Source organism: Eremothecium cymbalariae, chromosome 6 (genome assembly GCF_000235365.1).
Source record: "Eremothecium cymbalariae DBVPG#7215 chromosome 6, complete sequence".
In the NCBI taxonomy this organism is placed as follows: Eukaryota; Fungi; Ascomycota; class Saccharomycetes; order Saccharomycetales; family Saccharomycetaceae; genus Eremothecium; species Eremothecium cymbalariae.
In genome coordinates, this window is record NC_016454.1 from 208,077 (window position 1) to 231,901 (window position 23,825).

Sequence of the window (23,825 nt, forward strand, 5' to 3'; positions counted from 1 at the left end):
ATCTACTGTCATATCGTCCCATGTCATCTCTCTACGGCATATACAGTTGTTACATCAAAAAGGGAAAGAAAAAAAATCTTGCTCATTTTTCGATTAGACGCATATAGATAAAGGGCTTGCTCGAAGGTCATCTCTGTTGGAGTAGCATCGAGCCCTCAATGTTCAACTTTCGAACTTTTCTACTTTCTTTCTCTTCTCCCTTTTTCGCTCCTATTGTTATTTGTTGCAGTTTTTTTGTTCTTGGGTTCGGGATCACGCCTTTGAGATTTTATGTATTGTTGAGTCTGGTTGAAAAATACATATAACCTAACACGATTGACGTGTAATAATAATAAATATATTTAGTGTGTTCATTTCGAAATCTGCCAAAAGGGATCTCAATAATCCCAGCAATGCATATCGTTTTTTATTCATTGCTCGTACACTATACATACACAACACATCGAGCTGAACATCATTAATTTTGCAGTCCATTTAGTTTAGAAGCTTGCCTTTTTTTCTACTATATAGGACTAAGATACGCTATGATCCTGCTAAGGCTACTATTATTAGCATGCTTTTTAAAAATATCTAAATCAGCAAACTCTACTGTTCCTGGGTCCAGTTCTGCGACTTCGAGCGACACCTCTATTGAAGTCAGTAGCAGTTCATTGGCACCATCAAACGTTGAATCAACTGTTGGATCTTCATCGTCGTCATCATCGGTTTTTGCATCTTCATCATTGGCTTCCGCCTCGAGCTCTACAGATGGTACCTCTGTTAGCTCAGAGAGTTCATCGGGTCTGATAGAAACGACTGATCCTGCTGTTTCCCCAACCCAAGCCAGCGACAGGGACAGGGACAGCGATAATGATAACGTTAGCGATAGCAGCAGCAGCAGCAGCATAAGCAGCAGCAGCAGCAGCATAAGCAGCAGCAGCAGCAGCAGCATCAGTGACAACGACAACATTGTAATAACTTCCGCTGAAAATCCAAGGTCAACAAATAGCGATGAAACGTCACCCAGCTCGACCGATCCATCTAGTTCATCGTTGATACCGGAATCGACGAGCCCTCCTGGAGACTCGTCGTCAACGGACGACTTCCAACCATCATCGGCTATATCAACTGATGTAGTGCAAACCACCGTTGCTGCTACCCCAACCACACTGACATCAACAGGCTCGGTCTCCTCACAGCAGCATATGACCGCAGTTCTGAGCACCATTATAAGCGTTGTAGACGGTAATACCGTTTTCTCCACTACCTACATAACCTCGCCGGTGAGTGCTACCAGCGAAACCGATGGTGGCTCAAGCCACACCACTGGGTTGTCCACCAAGAACAAAAATATTGTCATTGGCTGCATTGTGGGAATCGGCCTGCCTATCATTCTGGTCGTCTCACTTATATTTTTACGTACATGCGTCAAATCCGAAAGAACGGATTTCATCAATTCCGAAGGTAAAGTCATCACCGCTTACAGTACTAGCAGGCTGTCGACGTTGTGGAATTCCTTGCTTGGTAAAAAGGTGAATAAATATGAAAGCGATTCCCCTCTGGGTGGCTCCCCAGTCCATGACGTCGACGTGCTCGAAAAATCACACATCAAAAGAGTCTCGAACAGAAACACTTCACTCTCATTCGGCGCTCTGAGCCTTCAGAACAACCGCAGATCCCAAGATCCGGTGATCAGCGAAGAGCGGTATTACGATGATGACGGTAACGAACTGACAGCCAAAAACTACTGATCGCTGGTTGCTGACCTTTACCATCCCAAAATTAACATTAGAATTAAAATAAAAAATAAAAAAATAGAAAATAAAAACTTTTGAGGTATTCTTATTTCTTCGTGTTTTACTGAAGCCCCTTCCCAGCGTATTTTAATAATAATCATACTAATAATAATGCCCTTATTACCAATCACCGTCATTCATTTGTTAATTGTTTAATCCAAATAGCTAAATGGAAAACTAAAACCAAAAAGCCCAGTTTTTTACGCTACTACTCCGTTGTTCTTTTGTTCCTTAATATACTATTTTCTTCTAGCATGGTCTTTATACTTACTTTTCATTTCTTAATGCCATGTATAGTATTCACCCAGTCTGTCGTAACATCTTACCCTTCTCTTCTGTCACCAGCTAATATTACAATATATATATATATATATTCCCTCCTCCACAGGCATTATACTGGAAACCTCCCTCTTTTTTAAAAAAATATAAAACTGCCTAATTGATCTACTAATAGCCCAGTGTAATTCCCACCAAGTAGTCCTAATCAGTCAATTGGGTTTCTAGTTGACTCCGTTATAAACCAAATGCCTGGTGTCAGAGATTCGGATTTATATCTATCATTATTCACGATTTACATCTTTCATTTAAAAAGTACACTGAATTTGCTTTAAAATGTAACTTCACATAACTTTCCTTATCTTGCCGCGACAAAATAACACACAACCTACAAATTATAATATAAAACAATTTGTAAATATCAGATAGCGAGCTCTAAGAGGTTCAGGACCAACTAATCGAATACTTCCAAGGTGGTCTTATTTGTAAGACTCGGACTAGACTAGTTGAATAGTGGGATTTGCATTTTTTTGAGAATGAGCGGGAACCCGTTTGAGTCGTATTTGAAGCAGGATGATGATGTTGGTAACAGTGCAGAGCCTGCGATGTTTACAAGTGACGCACTACTGAAACCCAATGCTTCGTTAGAGTATTGTGCAATGACGGTAGAAGAGACATTGAAACAATTTAATACTGATGGAATTAAAGGGATAACTGATATTCAACAGATACGGAACAGAGAAATCGAATGGGGCCCGAATGAGGTCACTGCTGACGGGGGGGAACCGTTGTGGAAGCGATTTGTGTCTACGTTTATTGATGATCCGTTGATCTTATTGTTGATTGGGTCTGCGTTCATTAGTTTTTTGATGGGGAATATCGATGATGCTATGAGTATTACTCTGGCGATTATTATTGTTGTTACTGTTGGGTTTGTGCAGGAGTATAGATCAGAAAAGTCTCTTGAGGCTTTGCATAAACTGGTTCCTGCGAGCTGTCATTTGATTAGATTTGGGACGGGGACGCATATCTTGGCATCCGGTTTGGTTCCTGGAGATCTAGTGCAATTTAAGGTTGGGGATAGGATTCCTGCAGATGTTAGGATCATTGAGAGTGTCGATCTAAGTTTGGATGAGAGTACGTTGACTGGGGAGAATGAGCCTATGCATAAGTCATCTGTGGAAGTTAGTCGAGCACCATATAGTAACGTACCTGGGGGTATTATTCCTATCAGTGACAGGTCGTGTATTGGTTTCATGGGCACGTTGGTAAGAGAAGGCCATGGTAAAGGTATTGTTATTGCCACGGGGAAACATACAATGTTTGGGGCAGTATTCGAAATGATGAGTTCTATCGAAAAGCCAAAAACACCATTGCAAATGGCTATGGATAAATTAGGAAGAGACCTTTCGTATGTGAGCTTTATACTGATCGGGATTATATTTCTCATTGGTATCATTCAAGGAAGATCGTGGTTGGATATGTTTCAAATCTCCGTATCACTAGCGGTAGCAGCAATCCCTGAAGGTCTGCCGATTATTGTCACAGTGACATTGGCGCTGGGAGTGTTACGAATGGCTAACAGAAAGGCGATTGTAAGAAGATTACCAAGTGTTGAGACTCTGGGCTCTGTCAATGTCATTTGCTCTGATAAAACAGGTACTTTGACTGCTAATCACATGACAGCGGCGAAAATTTGGTGTTTGGGTAGTATGTCGAATAAAAATAATGTTCTCAGTTTAGAATCAAAGCTAGTTGGCGGTGGGAAACCAAATTACAAACATTATCTCACTGAAGATGTAAGACTTATTTTGAAAATTGGTAGTATTTGTAACAATGCCACATTTTCACACGAACATGCAAAGTTTTTGGGTAATCCAACAGATGTTGCCTTGCTGGAAGTTCTTCAAAAGTTTGAGTTATCGGATGAAAGACCGAATATTCGGAGAATTGATGAATTGACCTTTAATTCTAAAAGGAAACTGATGGCTGTCAGAGTCGAAAGTAGTACTGGAGGTAATAAAACTATTATATATGTGAAGGGAGCTTTTGAAAGGATATTGGAAAAATCTACAAGCTTTATTAATAGCAATGGCAAGGTAGAAAAGTTGACAGATACATATAGAGCTACAATTGATGACTGCGCCAAATCTTTAGCATCAGAAGGACTTCGAACCTTGGCCTTTGCACAAGTTGATGTCCAAAATGTTCAAGACTTGACGGATTCTAATATTCAAAATCTGGTGTTCACTGGATTAATTGGAATGAAAGATCCTCCTAGGTCTACAGTACGCCCTGCCATCGAAGAATTACTACAAGGCGGTGTACACGTTATTATGATCACCGGTGATGCTGAAAACACAGCAGTGAACATCGCAAGGCAAATTGGTATTCCTGTAATTAATCCTGAGATTAGCGTTTTGACTGGTGAGAAGTTGGATCATATGACTGATGACCAATTAGCTAATGTTATCGATCATGTTAATATCTTCGCACGTGCTACCCCTGAACATAAATTAAATATTGTCCGTGCCTTGCAGAAGAGAGGAGATATTGTCGCAATGACTGGTGATGGCGTTAACGATGCACCAGCGTTGAAGCTAGCTGATATTGGTGTTTCTATGGGTAATATGGGTACTGATGTTGCCAAAGAAGCTTCGGACATGGTTCTTACTGATGATGATTTCAGCACGATTTTGACTGCTATTGAAGAAGGCAAAGGTATTTTCAATAATATTCAAAACTTTTTAACATTTCAGCTGTCTACATCCGTCGCTGCTCTCTCGCTGATTGCCATCTCAACAATATTTAAATTGCCAAATCCATTGAATGCGATGCAGATTTTATGGATCAACATTTTAATGGACGGTCCACCCGCTCAATCATTGGGAGTCGAGCCTGTAGATCATGAAGTCATGAGGAAACCACCTAGAAAGCGTACAGACAAGATTCTGACTAGGCAAGTAATTAAAAGACTTTTGATGAACGCATCATTTATTATTGTGGGTACAATCTATGTTTTCGTCAAGGAAATGGCTGATGACGGCGAAATCACCACTAGAGATACTACAATGACGTTTACTTGTTTTGTGTTTTTTGATATATTCAGTGCATTATCATGTAGGCATGCAACGAAATCAATCTTTGAGATTGGCTTTTTCAATAACAAAATGTTCAATTATGCCGCTGGTTTCTCCTTGATGGGTCAATGCTGTGCTATATATATTCCATTTTTTCAGACCATTTTCAAAACTGAGCGATTGAGTATAGGTGATTTGGCATTTTTGTTGGTCGTCAGCAGCAGTGTTTTCATTGCTGATGAGGTGAGAAAGTATTATATCAAGAAAAATACTATACATGATCCACACTATTTTTCAATTGTGTAGTTCATGGGTTCAATATCAATCATATTCTACCCCCCCTGGATCTATAATCCAGAATAATAATCATAAAAATTTGACATAAAAATGTATACATCTCTATATGTATACGTTTATTATTATATAGAATGTTAACTAAATTGTAAGCCGGTATGGGCTTTTTAAGCTCTTATTGCGATCCAGCTGAAGTTAGAAAGGAATAATATGATCGCCAGCAGCCTTGTGCAACCTATTCATGATGGCGAGACCTTCTTCCCATTCTTCAATACCTTCGACGAAGATTATGTCAACTTCATCTTGTTCATCCAACTTTCGCAACAAAGCAAATAAATTGCACTGTATGTCTTTTTTGCAAGTGCCCAGGGATGCAGCAATTACTTTAATATCATCTTGCATAAACTCAATCAAGTTTATAGGGAACCGATTACTAGTCAAGAGACCAACCTTTTTGACTTTACCATTGGCATAGTGTTCCACGTGGTTTTTCATATTATTTTTAACTTTAAGCAGCCTTTGTTCCATGCTAACATCGGAATGTTCCGGTACAAATAACACAGTAAGAGCTTTGGGAGAGTAGTGTTTATATTTCATCCCTGGTGTCCTTACTGTTTCTCCTGCAGCTACTACTTTCCTACTTTCCACTTTACACTGGGACCATTCAGGACCTCCAACACTTAAAACTTGTTCATATGTGAAACCACCAGGTCTCAGCAGCATCGGAGGATTGACTAGACCATCTATGACCGTTGATTCCACACCCACGCTGCATGCTCCTCCATCTAAAATTAAAGGGATCTTTCCTTCTAGGTCGTGATACACATGCTCGGCCAACGTGGGCGAAGGCCTTGTAGAAGCATTAGCTGATGGGGCGGCTATAGGAGTATCGCTTAAGGCTATCAATGCTCTAGCCACAGGGTTAGCGGGGATGCGTACCGCAAAAGTCGGCTGCCCTGCTGTTATAAATTTGGACAGAGGCGAAGAATCTGATACTGGGAGCAGAATAGTTAAAGGTCCAGGCCATGACTTGTCAATCAAAATGTGATAGATCGCTGGAATGTGCCGCAGAACATTTTCTTCACATTCGTCGTTGTAAATCTTTCTATTAAGTTGGCGAATTGAAGAAACATGGCTAATTAATGGATTGTCACTAGGCCTATTTTTAGCTTTGTAAATCTTGAGTACTGAATCATTGTTCAACGATGAACCTCCTAAACCATAAACTGTTTCTGTTGGAAATGCCACAACATCGCCGCCAACGCTAATAATTCTTGCAGCCTCGAGCAAGTTTCTTTCAGTTTCTGGATCGGAAATTACTGGAAGTGACCCATCAATGTGCGATCTTGGAGGGAAATGTATAGACGATGGGTCTACCTTTAGTATCCTGGTGTTGTACAACGACATATTTCGAAAATTTATACTTGGCCTTATAGTTGAACTGAAGTAGCTCCCCATATACTGACAGTGTAGTAAACTCTATAAAAACTTAGTACTGTGTCTCAGCAACTGTAAATCGTGTACTGCTTTTTTTATAATTATTTAAGCTGAAGAGGGTTTGTTCCACTTTCCTGGACAGTATATGTGTGATGAGATGCGTCATTAAAATTGTTCGATTAATTGTTCTCGAGCTTTTCAACGGTATTCGCTTCTTTTTATCTTCACCACTTTTATATCACGTGACCTTTAATTTTGGCAGCCCCATATGCTGGTAGCTCTCAAAACCCGTTGGACGCTAACAGTCTCAAGTTCAAGATCGTAGACACAGCGCCTTTGTAGAAAGACTGCTAAGTAGTTTCCATTATGTGAAGGGCGCTATGGTTGGTCACGTGCTAGCTTGAACTTCTCGTCACGTGCCAACTAATACTTAGGTTGATGATCAGTTACTGTTTATATAGTCTCTAATCTGGCTCAACTACCCTCTGGGGATCTAGCTGGACCTATATCTAATCTAATCTAGCTAGTTTGGGTCTTCTTATATAGTTTCTGTTGTCCTACTTAAGCTCTCTTGCTTACTTGCTATGCAGATTCCTAGCCGATAACAGCTCAGTGGTTATCTTGACACTTCTAACAACTCTGATTCGCTGCTTCTTTGTCTTGTTATCGTGACTATCAACATGCTCCTTAGCCTGACTATCATAACTATCGGGATGCTCTTTTGATTTTACGACAACGACATGCGCATCAAGAAGCTAGTTATTCTTTGGTAACGTTAACGAGACATCCGCGTTTCGATGCGCAAGTGGTTTAGTGGTAAAATCCAACGTTGCCATCGTTGGGCCCCCGGTTCGATTCCGGGCTTGCGCATTCTTTTTTTCGGCGTGAAAAGTTCTCGAGACTCAAGAGATAATCAATTATGCACGGCGCGTCCTCGAGATTCTGAAATAAGCAGGAGGTACATAATAGTTCAAATTTTTTGCACCTCGAAATTTTATGAAGGCTAGAGGGTATCGCATCTCATTTGCAAAGATAAACTGAAATTTCTGCCGTTTATGTAGTTCTAAGTCAGGGTTTCACTAGTAGGTTTGCACCCCCGAGAAATGCATGAGCACCCCATTTGTGATATGTACGAGATGCAGCTCATATATATAAGTATGCGACCTTTGATCTAGAATAACTCATAAAAGCCTCACTATGTACTCAATAATTTTTAGCCTTTTCGGAGCCAGGGTCCATATAGTCTTTAGAAAGAATCGGAGATTCTGTGAATTTTTTTTTCTGTAGCTTTGTTTTTGGTTGTTAAAGGAGACAATAATGGCATCGAATAAGGTTTTTAACGTTGCGATATTCTTTGTGGTTTTCAGAGAATGCTTGGAAGCTGCAATGATTGTGTCAGTGCTACTGTCATTTTTAAAACAAGCCATAGGAAAGCATGAATTTGAGTTATACAAGAAGCTTCGTTTGCAGGTCTGGCTTGGTGTCGTTGCCGGTTTTGTGATTTGTTTGGCTGTTGGTGGTGCCATGATCGGTGTGTACTATAGATACGAGAATGATATTTATAGTAATTCTGAGGATCTATGGGAAGCGGTGTTCTGTTTCCTTGCCACCATTATGATTAGTTTGATGGGTATTTCGATGTTGAGAATCAACAAAATGCAGACCAAGTGGAGAGTCAAGATTGCTCAAGCATTATTGCAGATCCCTGAGAAAGCAAGAGATCGTTATAGGATGGGTTATTTGTTGAAGAAGTATGCCATGTTCTTCTTGCCGTTTGTCACTGTTTTAAGAGAAGGTTTGGAAGCCGTTGTGTTTGTTGCAGGTGTTGGTCCAAGTAGTCGGGGTGCTGCCGCAACCTCTTACCCACTTCCTGTTATCGTTGGTCTTTTAGCGGGATTTACAATAGGTGCTTTGCTGTATTATGGTACTTCTCACTCCTCCATGCAGGTATTCTTGGTTATCTCTACATGTATTTTGTACCTGATCTCAGCTGGATTATTCTCCAGAGGTGCTTGGTATTTGGAAACGTATAGATACAACAAAGCTACGGGTGGTGATGCCTCCGAGTCTGGCAGCGGTAACGGTTCCTACAACATTAAAAAAGCGGTTTACCACGTCAATTGTTGCAACCCTGAGATTGAAAACGGATGGGACATCTTCAACGCCCTATTGGGATGGCAAAACACCGGCTATCTGGCCAGTATTCTTTGCTACATCCTCTATTGGGTCGCCTTGATATTCATAGTTTCTCTCATGATTTTCGAAGAGAAGAGAGGTCATCTGCCCTTCCTCAAGAACAAGAGAATGAGCGACTTCAATCCGTTCCGTAAAATGAAGAAGAAACAAGACCTGTCCGTAGAAGACAAAACTGTTTTGTTCTCCAAGGTTGAGAACCTCAATTTCAACAACGAGGGCCAGATCACCTCCAAAAACTGATCTTAATACCATAACTGGAATAACCTCTTTCCCTTATTATGTATATATGCTACGTTGTTAATTCCCTGAAATGTACGCCCCATATTATATTGAAGAGATTTATTACCGTATTTTGCATTTGGGGACCTACTACAATACTACAATAGGCCAATGCCTGCCTTGCAGTGTTGCATGTACGGTACCCCCCACCCTCCCCCCTATGCGGGGCGAACATACAACTTACAGGAAACGGGCTGTTCGCCCCTGCAGGGCGTCATCTCCCAAACAGATCTACGTTTCTATACTACCTTTCTATATATCTTAACGCGTCTCTCACATCCGACTGCCACTTACGGAAAAGACGTGACCCGTTATAGAGCTCCCACAATTGTAATTTTAATTAACTGCGTACGTAACAAACTTCTCTTCAACTGATAGAGACAGAGAGACAACACAAGGCCTTCTCGAGAGAAAGTCCCCTGAAAAAAAAACGGCGGACGTTGGGGTCCTTTTGCTCGAAGAACTACTGGATTTCCTTTCTAGATATCTGGGCGTGAGAAAGGTAAAGAAAGATAGTCCAACTGATAAAGCTGCATCAAAAATAACCTACGTAAAGAACTTGTTTGTGCTACCAATAATACATCTGGAGCAACCATGATCTCAACGGTTATAAACCGTTGAATTTGATAATATATATCTTAGTTCTTACTCATGTGTTGTGTATTAAGAAGAGACGCAGAACGCTTTACTGCAAAAATAGGCACGAAAAAAGAAAATGATTACATATATAAAAGCAGTAAAGTGAACTGCAAATTTAAGTCAGACCAATATAATAAATAGCGAGTTAAATGGGCTAAAGTGTATGCAACATTATTGTCGTTTTTAATTGTCATCAAGGGGTTTAAGCTCGAGGAAGCAGTTTTAATATTAAGCAAAGGCAGAGGATAGGTTAAAATAAGATTTTTTTTAATTTTTGTTTGTATCGTTATCGTTATCATATAACATTTTGATTGTTAGTAATTCTCTATCTCATCTACGATCAATTAATTTTATTATTTGTTATTACTATAGTATTCGTTTTTGTATAGCGGGGAGGTTATTACTCAGAGAGAGTAACCGAAGCAGAAGTTGCAATTGTGTTCAAGGTTTTATCTATTACTATACTAGGGAGAGAAGGGATCTGGAATCTTGGGGAAAAAATAGAGGAGTGGTAGATATCCTTTTGACGTCGTATTATTGGAGGGAGAATCTGTATTGCGTGTTATCTGCAAAGTGTGCTTTCGTTTTGATTTGGTATCGAAGGAAGGGTCATTTGTAACAAGGGAGGGTATATCCAATACACTAGTGACTATAAAAAAGGACGATTAATTATCTGAGAAATTGGGTGGGACGATGGTTTTGGTTAACGGAGTGAAGTATGCGTGTGAGAGGTGTATCAGAGGCCACCGGGTGACCACCTGTAATCACACAGACCAACCATTAATGATGATTAAGCCTAAGGGGCGTCCTTCTACTACATGTGCACATTGCAAGGAGCTTAAGAAGAACAGAAATAGCAATCCATCTGGTGTGTGTACTTGTGGAAGGGAGGAGAAGCGGCGATTACTGAAGAAGGCGAAGGAAGAGGCAAGAGCTAAGTTGAAGGAGGAGAAATGTGGATGCCATAATAAAGCTGCATGCACCTGCCATAAGTTGAGACAGCGGAAGAGTTCCTCCAAACGGAAACAGATTGCAGTGAGTGAAATAGAAATAGGTGGCAACAGTTTAGGGATCGATAAGGTTCCTAGGACGGTTAATAATAACGTTGAGGGTTCACTAAAATCAGGCCAGTTTGCTGGTAATAGTAAGTTTAGTTTGATGGGATCTGTATTATCTGTGCATTCAGTCCAGTCTGGTGATACAGATCCTCTTGTTTTGGTTAGCCCGGCACACAGTGGTGTTAGTAATAATTTTCATGGGTCTCATGCTGGCAATATAAGTTGGGATAATAATTCGGTAGCCTCATCTTTGCAATCCGAAACTTACCTGGGAGGAAGCAACACTCCCTTAGGGTTAGACCCTTTGCTGAATATAAACCCCGTGACGCCCCTGGCTAGGATGCATATGGGTGAAGTGTCCATTTCATTGAACGAGGATATTCCATCAGATCCGGGCAGCAATATTCAATCTACGAATACGCTAATGAACCTGAATGACCGTATCTCTTTGCAAGACGATGGAGGCAAAGAGGAGAAGCTAGACTTTTTCACTGATACGTCTAAGGCTCAATTAAACTATAATGAATTGAAACAAAAGCGACTACGTAAACCTTTGGATGTCACGTCTCAGGATAATGGTGTTATGGAAACAACGGGGTTAGTTAGTTCCAATTCGATGAGATCTGCCTCTCCAACTGAAATAGTAAGTCCAACGGCTTCTTTGTCTACTTCAAATTCGCGATTGAGGACTTTGAATAGTTCGGACTCTATATTATCTTTGCAGACGAATCGTGGGAATGGTTATAATAATGCTCATTACTACCAGAACATGATCCATTATCCTTTGAATCAAAAAAGCAGTTTTTCTTTTGCAAATTCTCCTTCTGTTCATAGTGTCGATTCTGTGTCAAGACAAGCTTTCCCTAATAATAATTCCATTGCTGCATCAGTGGTACCATCGGCTATTTCTACTTCCTACGTTGCTCGAACTTCTTCTATAGTTCCTGCAACTTCTGGAAACAACCAGAACCAAGGCAACAGAGTTGAAGAAATGTCTTTGAATCCAAATTTTATTGATCTTCCCGTTAATGCATATAAAAATCCTTATCATATTTCGAATTTAAACAACAAACAAGCTAGTGAACCCCAAATATTGAGAGACAACAATCAAGTGTTGCTACGGCAACAGACCAGACAAAGGTCCGTTAGTATTCACAAGGATCATCGTTATGACCAATTTTCTTCTCAGGAACATCAATTTAAAAAGACTTCGATAAACACATCTATAAATTCGACTGGCATAAATCCGAATGAACTTTCGACTTTGGAAAACTCGAAAAGCACCAAATCATTTGCTTCATCTAGTACCGAATCGAGTGCTAACACATCAGCTAACCCTAAACCCTGCACTCATAAGCCATCAATGCTAGAATCTACATTTACCGCAGAATTCAATCAGTTGCTTTCTGAGACCACCAACGCTTTAGATACAGAATGTATCTTTTCAGCTAATTGTGCCCTATGGAATTCTGATATCTCTGTCTCTCCCACTGCAGCTACAATTCGTGGTACAACTTTACCCCAGACAAACCCTGAGAATACAACTGCTATTACAGGTACAAGCCAAGAAAATGCCAATAATATTCTACGATTTGTGGATGCAAATTATGCCGATTTGGATAGTTTGATAACCAATTTGTAGTGCTTACGGAATATGCACACAATCAAAATCCTAAGGTCCGTAACGTTATGTAATAATGATATATTATTTAAAGTAATAATCTTGATGACAATAAATGTACTAGTAAACTAACGGTACCATTCCGAATGTTGATATAGTATTATGTTCGAGGTTTAATGGCATTTGCCACAGAATATTATTGAAGGAACTATGTTACACGATAATATGGGTATAATGCTACGTGGAGCTCATAAAGGATATATTTTCCTTTTACGTCATAGTTCAAGTTAGTAATATTCATCTAAAAAAAGAGAGTGGCTAGTTTTTTTACGTTTTATCCAGAGACATATGTTTAAAATTATCAGTAACATTATCGACATCTTTACTCGTTTGCCTAATTGAATTTGGGTTCTCGTCATTTAAATAAAGTGAAAGTCTTTCATCCTTCACATCCAGTATAGAATTTTGGTCATCATTTTGCAACGTTGTCAACTTTATGATATACTCTAATAAGGAAAGAGATTTACTTAACTCTCCGTGCGATTCGTCCTCTTGGGCACTATCGTAAACTTCTTCTTCGTCGCAACCTTCATTCGCATCCTTTCCTTCGTCAATTTCCTTAGTACCCTCTTTTTTTGTTCTTCTTCTGCCTCTTCTTCGCCAGCCTCACTCTCTGAGTCATCAACGACTTCTTCGTATTCTCCAAAGGCAATCCACTCAATATCTTCCGTAGATGAAGAATTGCCGTCCCTTTTTAAGTTTTTGTCGAGTTTCAACACAAGGACCGGAGAGTCACGTTCCTCTAGGTTCAATAGTTTTCCAGACACAGTGAAAAATAGACGAACTATTTGATGTATTTGATAACGCGATTTTTTTGGTTGATCTTCTTTCAAGTCATGGTATCGACCATCATTAAAATTCTCCCTCAATTCAATGTAGTAATTGTAATCAATATTATCCTTGTTGTGAGCAGCATATCTAACAATTCTTAAATCACACCGAGTGATATGTTCCTTCCAAATTATTTTGGATGACTTATCAAATACATTGAAAGACGTCACTTCAAATAAAGGCCCCACTTGGATATCGTGTTCATATTGAGTAGCAGCAGCATTTTCGTTCGATTTAATTACCATGTTGGATGCCTGCAGTAGTAAACTAGGTGATACATTATTGGGAAGTTTCATTGAAGAACTGACTCCAGATGTTGTCATAGATAGATTAATCAGGGGGATGACTAACTCAATGCGATGGATGAGCTCATTCATTCTTGCCTCCATCAATGCTACTGCACTCTTTTTCCCTCCATTCTCTTTCAACCCTATAAAATTAACGCCTGCGGAATCTAATGCAAGCTGGTCCATTTCAATGTTGAATCCATTTAACTCATCCTTCAAGTCTAGAATCAAAGACAAGGTGGAACCCAGATTTGTATTCCCTCTAACAACACAAAGCTTGATTAAACCAATAGCATTATTAATAATATCAATGCGCGTTTCCAACTGCCTTCGTAACTTTTCAAGCCTGTTAGCATCTTTTTGAGGAACGTTGGTCAGAAACTTTGTGAATTGTTTTATTGCATAAGTAGATGCAAGTGAAACACTGGACTTGATAGCAAATGAAACTGCCTGGCTGCCTGCTCTAGAAAGTAACTCATCCATGTGAATTTAAGAAATTCGGTTTCAACGTAGGATATATATATAGTAAAGTTTAGAGAAGAAGGTTGTTTATTGCTGGATTTGTAACTTGTTAATGGTATATGCATAGAAGGAGGGGGCTGCGATCTTCTCGAGAGATGGTCCTGGGCAATGTTGGTGTAAGGGTGATGATGACAAGAATTCTTTTTTTGGTAGAGCTTTAATCAAACAAAATGACCAGTTCATAGACATTCATACATCTTGATGATTCCAATTGATGTTTGGGTGATATAACAACTACTATCGGCCTAATAAGATGATTTATGTATGTGCCTTTTTTTAGTTTGTGTCCTTAACCTATATATAATGTTCGTACATTGAAGTTAGTGAGATATATACTGGAAGACGTAACTGATATCATCAAATTGGTATTCATTCTTCAATAAATGATCATTTGTTTTTGCTAAGGCGCCATGGTGGAGATGGTTCCAAGTAGTGGCATCACCATATAGCATGGCCTGAGCTCTTACCATTTGCTTCCCATTTTTGCATCTTTTGCAATTAAAGGTTGTATGAGTATCGCAAGCAGTTACTGAGTCAAACTGGAACAATTGTCTCAAATTATCAGAGCTAAACAGCCTTTCAACATCTTCCTTCTCATCAACAACACATGAACTTAAACTCATTTTCATTGATTGTCTCTGGTAAATTTTTTCCTCTATTGTGCCGGTACTAATAAATCTATAAATAAAGCAGTCCTTTTTCTGCCCATCTCTCCAAACACGGGCCAATGCTTGTTGATCAGCTGCAGGATTCCAGTCTGGATCGACTAGAATCAACCTATTAGCACCGATTAGATTAATTCCGCATCCCCCTGCTTTAGAGCTTAGTAGGAAAATGAATTCATCTCCGTCTGGATTGTTAAACCTGTCTACAAGTTTCTGCCTTTTGTTAATTGACATGGTACCATCTAGCCTTAAGACTCCATAGTGATTGTAGCGGCACATCATCTCAATTAAATCCAATGTCTGTGTATAATTAGAAATGAGTACAATTTTGTCATTTGATTCCGTTCTGATCTTGTACAAGAATCGTTCCAAGATAGAGAACTTGCCCGAATAACAAGTCTGGATGGCAGTGTGGCCACGAAAGCCGCTACGATTATGCTGTGCCATAGAGCTACGGTAGTCTTCTGGGATTAAGTGGTCACAGCCCTCGATATCCTCGGGCAGTTGTAATAAATCAGGATGGTTACACAATTTCTTCAATAATCCAATAGCCTTCAAAGGCTGCGAGCCAGTGCCCTTGACCAGCTTGGCAACATCCCTAGATTTTACAAAGTGCTGGTAAATCGACTTCTGCATGGGTGACAGGTTGACGAATATGACATGTTCGTATTTACATGGTAAGTATTTGGATAAGATATCATTGGTGCGTCTGATGATGAACTTGGATACAATCTGCGATAACTGTTGCAACTTGAGCTGTCCTTCCTCGATCTCCTTGTCAGTAGCATCAGCATCGCGACCACGTAAGATTGGAAGTTCGAAATTTTTCCTAAATTGGCTTCTAGTACCCAGCAGACCTGGGTTACTAAAACTCAACAATGCAAAATATTCGGATAAATCATTCTGGATGGGCGTACCAGATAATATAACTCTTCTGGAGCAGTTGATGGAATCTAGAGATGTAAACGTAAGAGATTCGCCATTCTTCAAGCGATGTCCCTCGTCGGCTAGCATAAGGCCAACTTTGGAATGCTTTAGCAGGTCAACATTTCGCCTCAAGGTCTCATAAGAAATTATAAGTACCGGTTTCACGATATTGCGACCTTGGGAGAGGGCCCATTGTTTTATAGACTGAGAAACAGATCCATTTGGTAAAGAACTTTTTTTGCCATCGATCGCCAATGGTGATAACGAATTGGGACCTAGCCATTTGACAATCTCATTGGCCCAATTATTAACCAATGATGAGGGACAAACTATAATACACTTGTCAATCGTAGGTCTCCCTTGTGAACCTTGCCTAAGCAAAGTCCACAGCAAGGAAATGCACTGCAAAGTCTTACCCAACCCCATTTCATCAGCCATGATACAACCGTATGCGCCGCGATTCCCTTCTAACATTGGTGCCGCTTTTGCAACTAATGCTGCCTTATCGCATACTGCCTCCGCTTCCTCTTCTAAGGCAGGAGGCGAAGAGGTTAACATTCTTACAGAGTCTTCTTCTTCTTCTAGATTATTTTTGCCGATCTCTAAGGCACGAGCTCCGCTCTCCGATAGCGGTTTCAACACAGCCTGGGTATCCAAGAAATCTTTCATCACCAGGCCCGTCACACACCGATACAAAAACCTGACTCCTTCTACCTGGTGCGGCCGTAATACCTGGGCCAGTTTTGGATCGATAACCACAGGAACGCTCGGAAATTTCTTGTTCCCACCAGTGTTTGTTAACCCCAATAGCTCTCTTAAACTTTTATTCCGCACACCATTTGAAAGCATTTCGGGATGTGTCGAAGTCCTTTTCGCAGGCCTAGTCCCGGATTCATCACCTCCAGTTACACCCTGTTTGCTTCCGTTGTTGCTGCTGCCGGCCACATTCTCCTTGGCGCCTTCACAATCATCTCGGAGCACCTCATCCGGAAGCTCACCATCCACCGTGGGGTCATACAAAACGATTGCAAACTCCTCTGTGGGATCATGCAAGGGTCGCGGAGGAGGAGTGACTTTCAGCTTGGTACCCAACGTCAGCGGTATGTTATGTCTTTGCACATATCCCTTGATTGGTACCGTAAATGATCTTCGTAATGTGCTCTCTATGTGCTCCAGTCGAGAGGACTCCTTCAACAGCCGTATAGCCGACAACGCATCAACCCTCTTCACTGGCCCCCGTCCCTCTGACTCCATATCCACTTCCAGCCCACTATAGCTCGTAACTGCTCTCCGCGTTGACCTTACCCCATACCGCTCCCCATGTTTCGACGACTTGTCCACTTTAAACGGTACCTTGAACGGCCTAGTCAACATGCAATATGTCTCATTCGAATTCAACTGCCTGGGTCTCACACTAGGTCGCTGTCCAGCACCAATCCCATTAGGCGGCCTATCTGGTAACTTCCGCCGACCCATAATCTCGCCCTTTTTTCTTCTTTCTTTCTTCCTTTCTTCTTGATCCTCTAGTACAAATGGCTAACCCGTCTTCCTTAAATTCTGCTCCTCAGTCCTATTCCTGATCCACTCCTAATCCTGCTTCTTTTTCTCTTGTTTATTCTAATTGCTTCGTTTTTTCTTATTTGTTTGTTTACATTACCGCCACCCGCTTCCCGCTTCCCGAGATCCCAATAACAGCCGATATCGCCGTTTCCGGGTAACCCACATATCCTTTTCTCTGTTTCCAACTCGGCTGCTGTTCCATTCGTTCTGTTCTGCGTGTCTGCCGTGCCGCGACCGTTTACAGACCTCAGGAAGCCGTTCCATTGGATGGACCCAAGATTCCGGAATTGTCTTCCCGGAAAATCCTTTCTATCCGGGTAATGCCCCTTGCATGGATTGTCACACCCTCCCGCCACCAACAAACGGACATTCCACTTGCGTGTCCTGAGGCTTGCCTGCGGCTTGCCTGCACTTCCCACGTCGCTCGCTACAGCTCCCTCCCGCTTATATCCATCAAGTCCGGCCACCCCCCATTTCTCCGTCACCGTCTGTGCGTCTCAGAGAATTCCGGGTAATATAAAACTGCACATGTGGCAAATGCAGGGGCAGTGCGGACTGGAACATCTCATGCATCTGCATGGCGGACTAGGGCTCTGTTTCCGCCTCCTCCACGGTCCTCCACCCTCCTCTAGGCTCTCCTCCAACCCTCGATTTGCTTAATGTATACGCAAGATCTCTCTGGCCGCCCCCATCCATCCTGCCCCCCTCCCCCCGCGTCCATCCACCCGTTTCTGTGCGTATGTCGTCATCGCACCCCCAAGTAATTAAACCCGACAGCTCATGTTTGTGGCAGGCAAAAAATCATCATTGCCCTGTTGGGGCCGAATTGCGCTCTGTTCGCCTTCCGATCTGATGCCGCACTGCAAGTCTCCGGTTTATTGTTTGTTGGCTGCTCGATCGTTTCTTTTTCCCATCCCAGATCGTCCCTCTCCAACACCCCGCTTCCTCTCGCTTCCTGCCTCTTCGCTCGTCTCTCTTTGTTGTCTGTTTTTTTTCCTTCCAGGCTTCTTTTGGAGACCCGTTTCGGTTCACCCTACCAGACGACACATCTCTCAGGTCGGACTAGAACGAGGGCGCTCTCGCTCTCGGGCTTGTCTCCCTGTTGCCTCTTCTGAGGACGCGAACGACTCGGTACGTTCGGTCGACTGACAACTTACGGACGTTCTCCTCAGCCACTTTTCGTGACGGTGCGCTGAGCTGCCGCTGTTTTTAAGGCAGTACCAGCCAACTGAGAAAATAGCACAGCGCAGCACATAGCACAGCTTAGTAATGTTCAATCGGCAAAGCGAATCCCATTGCAAAGGGGTTGGAGCCCGGAACCCAATGCAGGAGCGAGCGAGCTTTTTTTGGTTCGTTTTGTGGTCTGAATAAAGTGTACGTTTTACGCCGAGACGCGGAGAGCAGCTGTTGCTGGGTGGCGCACCATCTTCTGTGCAGCCGCGCGCGCAAAGCGACGTACATGATGCAAGAGCCCGCCTGTAACCAGGTAGCCAGTAGCAGTGGTACTGGGAGCGGTGGTCCTGGTAGTGCGGCGGCGAGGACACAGACGCTCGGTTGTGGATCTAGACTAAACATATAAGGGATAAATTAGGGTGATCTTAATTGCTTGCTACTATAATCAGAGTAAGATGGAGAGAAAAAAAGGAGGCGGCGAGGAGGTAGCGACGACGGAGCACAGAAACTCTAGATGCGTTTGATTGATTGATGTGCTTTTTTTCTGAGAAGGAAAGAGAGAGTCTGTTCCTAATTCCTTGGTGCCAGGCCACGGTCACAGGCTACTGTTTTTCTATTTGAGCTGTCAAATACTAAAGTTTTAGTGACGAACGCATGACGAAAGGAAAGAACTTAATGGGAGTGTGGGGGTGGGGGTGGGAGTGTGTGGGGGGGCGGCCTTATCGGGAGTCCAAAACGGACCATACAAGGTGACGGATGAGATCACTAAGTATCGTGCAGTATGGACATTAGAGGTCTTTTTCCTTTTTTTCTCATTTATCCTTTTCCCAGTTTTTATCAATTTTTCACCGTGCGAAAACTCGAAAAAGACAATAAATTCCTGTCCTGTGTTTCAAAATGGCAAGTAGCGATTGTTTTATAGTTTGAATCCGTTGACAGAAGGGAAGGAAGGTACCGAGAACCGGTGAAAAAACTCCAGGTTTTCTTTGTCTTAGTATAATAGGTTATTATAATTGTTTAATGGTGCCTAAGTGTCCGAAGAAGCAAGTTTGTGGAGGATTTCTTTTTGCAATATTTTTTCGGAAAAATTATTCGAGAGTGCACAGAGTAATGGAGGCGGAGAAGGAAGCATACGGACTAGCGCCGCGGCCCAGCAGCCCCTACGGTGTTGAGTAACGGGGGTGCTGGTGGTGGTACTAGCACCTCCACACGGCCGCCGCCGCCGCTGGCGCCGCTGCCCGCCGCTACTGCTACTGCTACTTACCATCAGCTCCAGTCCGCTGGCCTCACCACCACCGGTAGTGAGGCCAGCGGGCTGGTGCGTCAGAATCTGTGCCATGCATGTGTAGTAAGCACACGTGGTGGATGTCAGGCGTATTTAACGTATGAGCGTTTCTTCTTTCTTGTTCGAAAGTTCCTTCTCGTCATTACAATTACAGTTTTAAAGACCTGGGTCTGATCTCGCAAATTTTTAGTTTCACAGCTGCAGCAGGAACATTCGCGATCTGAGTTGGGTTGCTTCCATATATATTAATTGCTGTATAATTAAGCATACGGTTTTGGGTCTTACAACTCTTGTTTCGCAAGATTTTTTAATAGGAAAGGGCCTTTTTTGGAGATACAGAATAGAGACCGGCAGACAGACAGACAGAGGGTTATTATAATAGTAACAATAATAATAATCGAAAACTGAAAAAAATAGAAAAAAACAACTAAACATAATAATTGTAGGAGGTTCTACTTGTTTCGGTTACTTAGCTGCTGAAGGGGCCTGTTTTAATCAGCAGGTATACTATATTACTACTACTTCTGTTAGTACTTACTATAGACGAAGCGAGCGGGATAGAGGCAGAGGCACAGGCACAGACAGGTTTTGGAATATAAATTTGAAAAGGCCTGGGATAGCTAAGGGGAACGAAAGGGAATATATTAGTCAAGTGATTTGTTAAGGAAGGTTGAATTTTTGACAAGTTATTGTCGGTTTGTTGGTTAATTTTTTTCAGGTTTTAGCGCCTCTTCCTTAGGTTTAATTCTTTCTATCTTGAAAAGTTCTGTACGGTTGAAGGTGCCATGTCTTCAAGTATAGCAATTAACAACCATCATGCAGACAAGTCGTTGCCTCCGCTGCTGTTGCTTCCGTCAGTGATCCATTTTGAGGCGCATCAAGGCCAGTCTGGCGGTGGCGGTGCTGGTTATGACGGTGGTGGAGGTTACGATGGGGCTACGACGCCGACGTCTTCGTACGATTCTACTATGTTGCATAATGATAATGACAATGATAATAATAATAATAATAATAAGCCTAGAAGTCCGTATTCTGAAAGTTCCAACACATCCTTAAGTTTGGAGCGTTTAGCGCTTCTGGCCATTAGTAAGAATGAGCAGTTTTCGAGCTATCCTAATGATTCGTACTATAATCCTCGTTTGTCACAAAAGGTGCTTCTGCAACAGCAGGGAAGTCAGGAAATGCATGCGGATCATGTTCCCGGCGCTGTTATGGCGGCAGCTGGTGGGGGTGGGGGGGGTCCTGCCTCTATTTCGGGTGGGCATTCAGACCGTACGACGGTGACATCTTTAGATACCAGAAGTATAACGCCCAATGCTGCCAGATCGGTACTGCATTATGGAGCTTCCTACAATACGCCGCGTTCCCCTGAGTCCACACGAGGTGTATCTGTCTCACCCCTCATGGCTCACAGTAATACCAATAATGGAGGAGGTGGGTTTCAGTCGTCGGAGGACTGCCGTCGGACGTCCACTCCGCCACCATCTTCCTCGCACCACCAGGAGCCAACGGTGATCGCTGCTTCTAAATATAAGAGGCAGCGTACTGGTCCCAGCTGTGATATCTGCCGTTCGAAGAAGATCAAATGTGATGCTACTATTTCGATTTTGTTCCAGGATGCGTCTGTGACGAGTCTGTTTAACAATCTTTTACACTCAGAGGTTGATATAGGAGAGCTTGGAATGGACTGGGTCAGCCAGATCCCGGAGGACATAAAGCAGGCTCTCTTAACAAAGGAGTTAACACTACTCAAACACGTTGATAAGCTTATTGCGTTCAAACCGTGTACCTCTTGTTTTAGGAGGAAAAACTGTTTCTGCACTTTCAGCAAGGGTTTTACCAGGGCAGACATTAACGTCTTTACAAACTTATGCATCAAGTCCGGTCAAAGGGATTCTATTGATCAATTTAACCTGAACGATTATAGAAATTGTGGTTACCAGATATGAGAGTAGATTACCACCGGAGGGGACGAACATGTATATATGTATATGTATGCATATGTATGTATATTATCAATTAAAAAATGAAAATGAAAATGAAGAACACTAAATACATCCTGAAACAATATCTTGAGGGGATTAGATATTCTTTCCCCCTCTTTTACACACACTAATACCGTACATATAAGGCTAGGCCCGCGATCCGTTCGATTAGAATATCATGTGTCTCACTCCAATCACAAATACAAAATGCAATACAACCATAGCTATAGAAACAGCTTGTTTCTTAGATAATTCGTTCAAATCGTCCTGGATCTGTTTGTAAATAATACCAAATCCATATGCTCCGCCTACAGCTGTAAGCAACCATTCAACTAACGCATTCCACCCCTTCGGTAAGAGGCTTGTTAAAACACTAACTAGTGCCAAAGGTATCCAAACAACGCAGCTAAGACCATACCACTGTATCAGCTCTACTGCGCCTAAGTTCTCGTTAAACACGTATGTGACTACAGCCTTCAATATTAAGGGAACAGCAACCACGTACCCTGTAAACAAAAAGAATACCCCCAGCAACACAGTGTACGTTCCTTTATCGTCACTTATCTTACTTCCTGCAATCATGTGTTCCACCAGCTGCTTACCGCCATACGATATATAAAGACTGACAACAACACTGATAATCACCCATATCGTAGAGTACACCTCAATGTTGGCGTTAGGACCTAGCTCCGCACTGTGCACCTTACCAAACATTACGCTTGTCGCAATCTTGTGATAAAGCTGCTCACTAGTTATCTGATAGTACGGAGCAAGTGCATTAAACAACCCCCTTTTCTGCACTTCATTCTTCGTCTGATCTGCACTACTATATCCACCAGTGATCCCCTCAACCCCGGTATCACCGGTAGAAGCGTTGAAGTTTGGCTCATCATCAACAGAGAAGAGGATATCGTCCTCAGGATCGACAGTGGTATACTTGCTATGGCTCATAGAATCACTAATCTGTTATTCGCCTCCTTATATATTATCTGATGCTCTTGAAAATCAGCCAAAAGTCGATCAGCTGCTTAAACAATGCCTGTCAATGCACATACCTTGCGTTAAAAGAGCAATACCAACTTGAACATAACCAGTTCCATCTTGAAACAAGAGAAAACTAATATCTCCTCCTGTATGAGGAGATAAGTAAAAAAGAGTGCGCAAGCCCGGAATCGAACCGGGGGCCCAACGATGGCAACGTTGGATTTTACCACTAAACCACTTGCGCGCGAAGTTGTATCTCAACCCCTGACTTTGTGTTAAGACAGCCACAAGTATAGTTATTCTGACACGTGATTTGAAGTTCATAAGATCTGCAAATCATAATATACACATATATGTATGCCTGCATGTATGAACATGTAAATGGGAAGAAGGGGAAAGAATAAATATCAGTGTGGCAAAGAGTTTCCTGCAGTCTTTTTGGCCAGCTGTTAATTTTTTTAGGCTTTGAAAACTATAACTTGTTAATTGCTTCAGTCGATGAATCATTTGTGTGACATATGACAGTTTGGTAACAACAGGCAATCTTTTATGTGAGGCAGCACGTCTGTAAGCAAGTGTAAAAGCTGTTACTTAAGGCAAATATGATTCACCCTAGCAATATAGAGAAGTAGAAAGATTAAAAACGATAAAAAGTGATAAAAAAAGGCATTTAATTTGGTCTTAAATTTTTTGGAAGCGCCAAGTGGGTATATTTAGTTAGTTAATGATTCATGACGCTTTTGACATGTGTTAAAAAGAAATATAAGTAGGACTAGAAGTAGAAATAGAGATAGAAGCAGAAATAGAAATTCCGAAAAAAATATGCAATTGGTAGTGTCCTATGAAAGATAGCGAATAACTCCGATTACTACCGCTCTTAGCGGTTGGTCA

The 23,825-nt window shown here is 41.8% G+C and overlaps 12 protein-coding genes and 2 non-coding genes across 14 annotated transcripts, besides 1 other annotated feature; 7 read left to right on the forward strand and 7 right to left on the reverse strand.

Moving 5' to 3' along the window:
• Nucleotides 1-524: 524 nt before the first annotated feature.
• Nucleotides 525-1,730, forward strand: MID2 (Mid2p; the record flags this gene model as incomplete). Its single annotated transcript, XM_003647274.1, has 1 exon — nucleotides 525-1,730. One exon carries the CDS (start codon nucleotides 525-527, stop codon nucleotides 1,728-1,730), a length of 1,206 nt encoding a protein of 401 aa, XP_003647322.1.
• Nucleotides 1,731-2,587: 857 nt separating this feature from the next.
• On the forward strand, nucleotides 2,588-5,437 carry PMR1 (Ca(2+)/Mn(2+)-transporting P-type ATPase PMR1; the record flags this gene model as incomplete). The annotated part of the gene is made up of 1 exon (XM_003647275.1): nucleotides 2,588-5,437. The coding sequence occupies one exon, from the start codon at nucleotides 2,588-2,590 to the stop codon at nucleotides 5,435-5,437; it is 2,850 nt and encodes a 949-aa protein (XP_003647323.1).
• Nucleotides 5,438-5,620: 183 nt separating this feature from the next.
• SUA5 (threonylcarbamoyladenylate synthase) lies at nucleotides 5,621-6,883 on the reverse strand (the record flags this gene model as incomplete). The annotated part of the gene is made up of 1 exon (XM_003647276.1): nucleotides 5,621-6,883. The coding sequence occupies one exon, from the start codon at nucleotides 6,881-6,883 to the stop codon at nucleotides 5,621-5,623; it is 1,263 nt and encodes a 420-aa protein (XP_003647324.1).
• Nucleotides 6,884-7,248: 365 nt separating this feature from the next.
• Nucleotides 7,249-7,512: a sequence feature (soloLTR fragment).
• Nucleotides 7,513-7,661: 149 nt separating this feature from the next.
• Ecym_6114 lies at nucleotides 7,662-7,732 on the forward strand. Its single transcript has one exon. It is a non-coding gene; the product is annotated as a tRNA-Gly (tRNA).
• A 447-nt stretch (nucleotides 7,733-8,179) lies between these two features.
• On the forward strand, nucleotides 8,180-9,298 carry Ecym_6115 (FTR1 family protein; the record flags this gene model as incomplete). The annotated part of the gene is made up of 1 exon (XM_003647277.1): nucleotides 8,180-9,298. The coding sequence occupies one exon, from the start codon at nucleotides 8,180-8,182 to the stop codon at nucleotides 9,296-9,298; it is 1,119 nt and encodes a 372-aa protein (XP_003647325.1).
• A 1,371-nt stretch (nucleotides 9,299-10,669) lies between these two features.
• CUP2 (Cup2p) lies at nucleotides 10,670-12,676 on the forward strand (the record flags this gene model as incomplete). The annotated part of the gene is made up of 1 exon (XM_003647278.1): nucleotides 10,670-12,676. The coding sequence occupies one exon, from the start codon at nucleotides 10,670-10,672 to the stop codon at nucleotides 12,674-12,676; it is 2,007 nt and encodes a 668-aa protein (XP_003647326.1).
• A 506-nt stretch (nucleotides 12,677-13,182) lies between these two features.
• On the reverse strand, nucleotides 13,183-14,316 carry YRB30 (Yrb30p; the record flags this gene model as incomplete). The annotated part of the gene is made up of 1 exon (XM_003647279.1): nucleotides 13,183-14,316. The coding sequence occupies one exon, from the start codon at nucleotides 14,314-14,316 to the stop codon at nucleotides 13,183-13,185; it is 1,134 nt and encodes a 377-aa protein (XP_003647327.1).
• A 359-nt stretch (nucleotides 14,317-14,675) lies between these two features.
• Nucleotides 14,676-17,423, reverse strand: RAD54 (DNA-dependent ATPase RAD54; the record flags this gene model as incomplete). Its single annotated transcript, XM_003647280.1, has 1 exon — nucleotides 14,676-17,423. One exon carries the CDS (start codon nucleotides 17,421-17,423, stop codon nucleotides 14,676-14,678), a length of 2,748 nt encoding a protein of 915 aa, XP_003647328.1.
• An 864-nt stretch (nucleotides 17,424-18,287) lies between these two features.
• Ecym_6119 (uncharacterized protein) lies at nucleotides 18,288-18,656 on the forward strand (the record flags this gene model as incomplete). Its single annotated transcript, XM_003647281.1, has 1 exon — nucleotides 18,288-18,656. The coding sequence occupies one exon, from the start codon at nucleotides 18,288-18,290 to the stop codon at nucleotides 18,654-18,656; it is 369 nt and encodes a 122-aa protein (XP_003647329.1).
• A 114-nt stretch (nucleotides 18,657-18,770) lies between these two features.
• Nucleotides 18,771-19,082, reverse strand: Ecym_6120 (uncharacterized protein; the record flags this gene model as incomplete). The annotated part of the gene is made up of 1 exon (XM_003647282.1): nucleotides 18,771-19,082. The coding sequence occupies one exon, from the start codon at nucleotides 19,080-19,082 to the stop codon at nucleotides 18,771-18,773; it is 312 nt and encodes a 103-aa protein (XP_003647330.1).
• Nucleotides 19,083-19,707: 625 nt separating this feature from the next.
• Nucleotides 19,708-20,019, reverse strand: Ecym_6121 (uncharacterized protein; the record flags this gene model as incomplete). The annotated part of the gene is made up of 1 exon (XM_003647283.1): nucleotides 19,708-20,019. One exon carries the CDS (start codon nucleotides 20,017-20,019, stop codon nucleotides 19,708-19,710), a length of 312 nt encoding a protein of 103 aa, XP_003647331.1.
• A 731-nt stretch (nucleotides 20,020-20,750) lies between these two features.
• Nucleotides 20,751-21,914, forward strand: SUT1 (Sut1p; the record flags this gene model as incomplete). The annotated part of the gene is made up of 1 exon (XM_003647284.1): nucleotides 20,751-21,914. One exon carries the CDS (start codon nucleotides 20,751-20,753, stop codon nucleotides 21,912-21,914), a length of 1,164 nt encoding a protein of 387 aa, XP_003647332.1.
• Nucleotides 21,915-22,118: 204 nt separating this feature from the next.
• On the reverse strand, nucleotides 22,119-22,901 carry Ecym_6123 (uncharacterized protein; the record flags this gene model as incomplete). The annotated part of the gene is made up of 1 exon (XM_003647285.1): nucleotides 22,119-22,901. One exon carries the CDS (start codon nucleotides 22,899-22,901, stop codon nucleotides 22,119-22,121), a length of 783 nt encoding a protein of 260 aa, XP_003647333.1.
• Nucleotides 22,902-23,107: 206 nt separating this feature from the next.
• On the reverse strand, nucleotides 23,108-23,178 carry Ecym_6124. Its single transcript has one exon. It is a non-coding gene; the product is annotated as a tRNA-Gly (tRNA).
• Nucleotides 23,179-23,825: the final 647 nt, after the last annotated feature.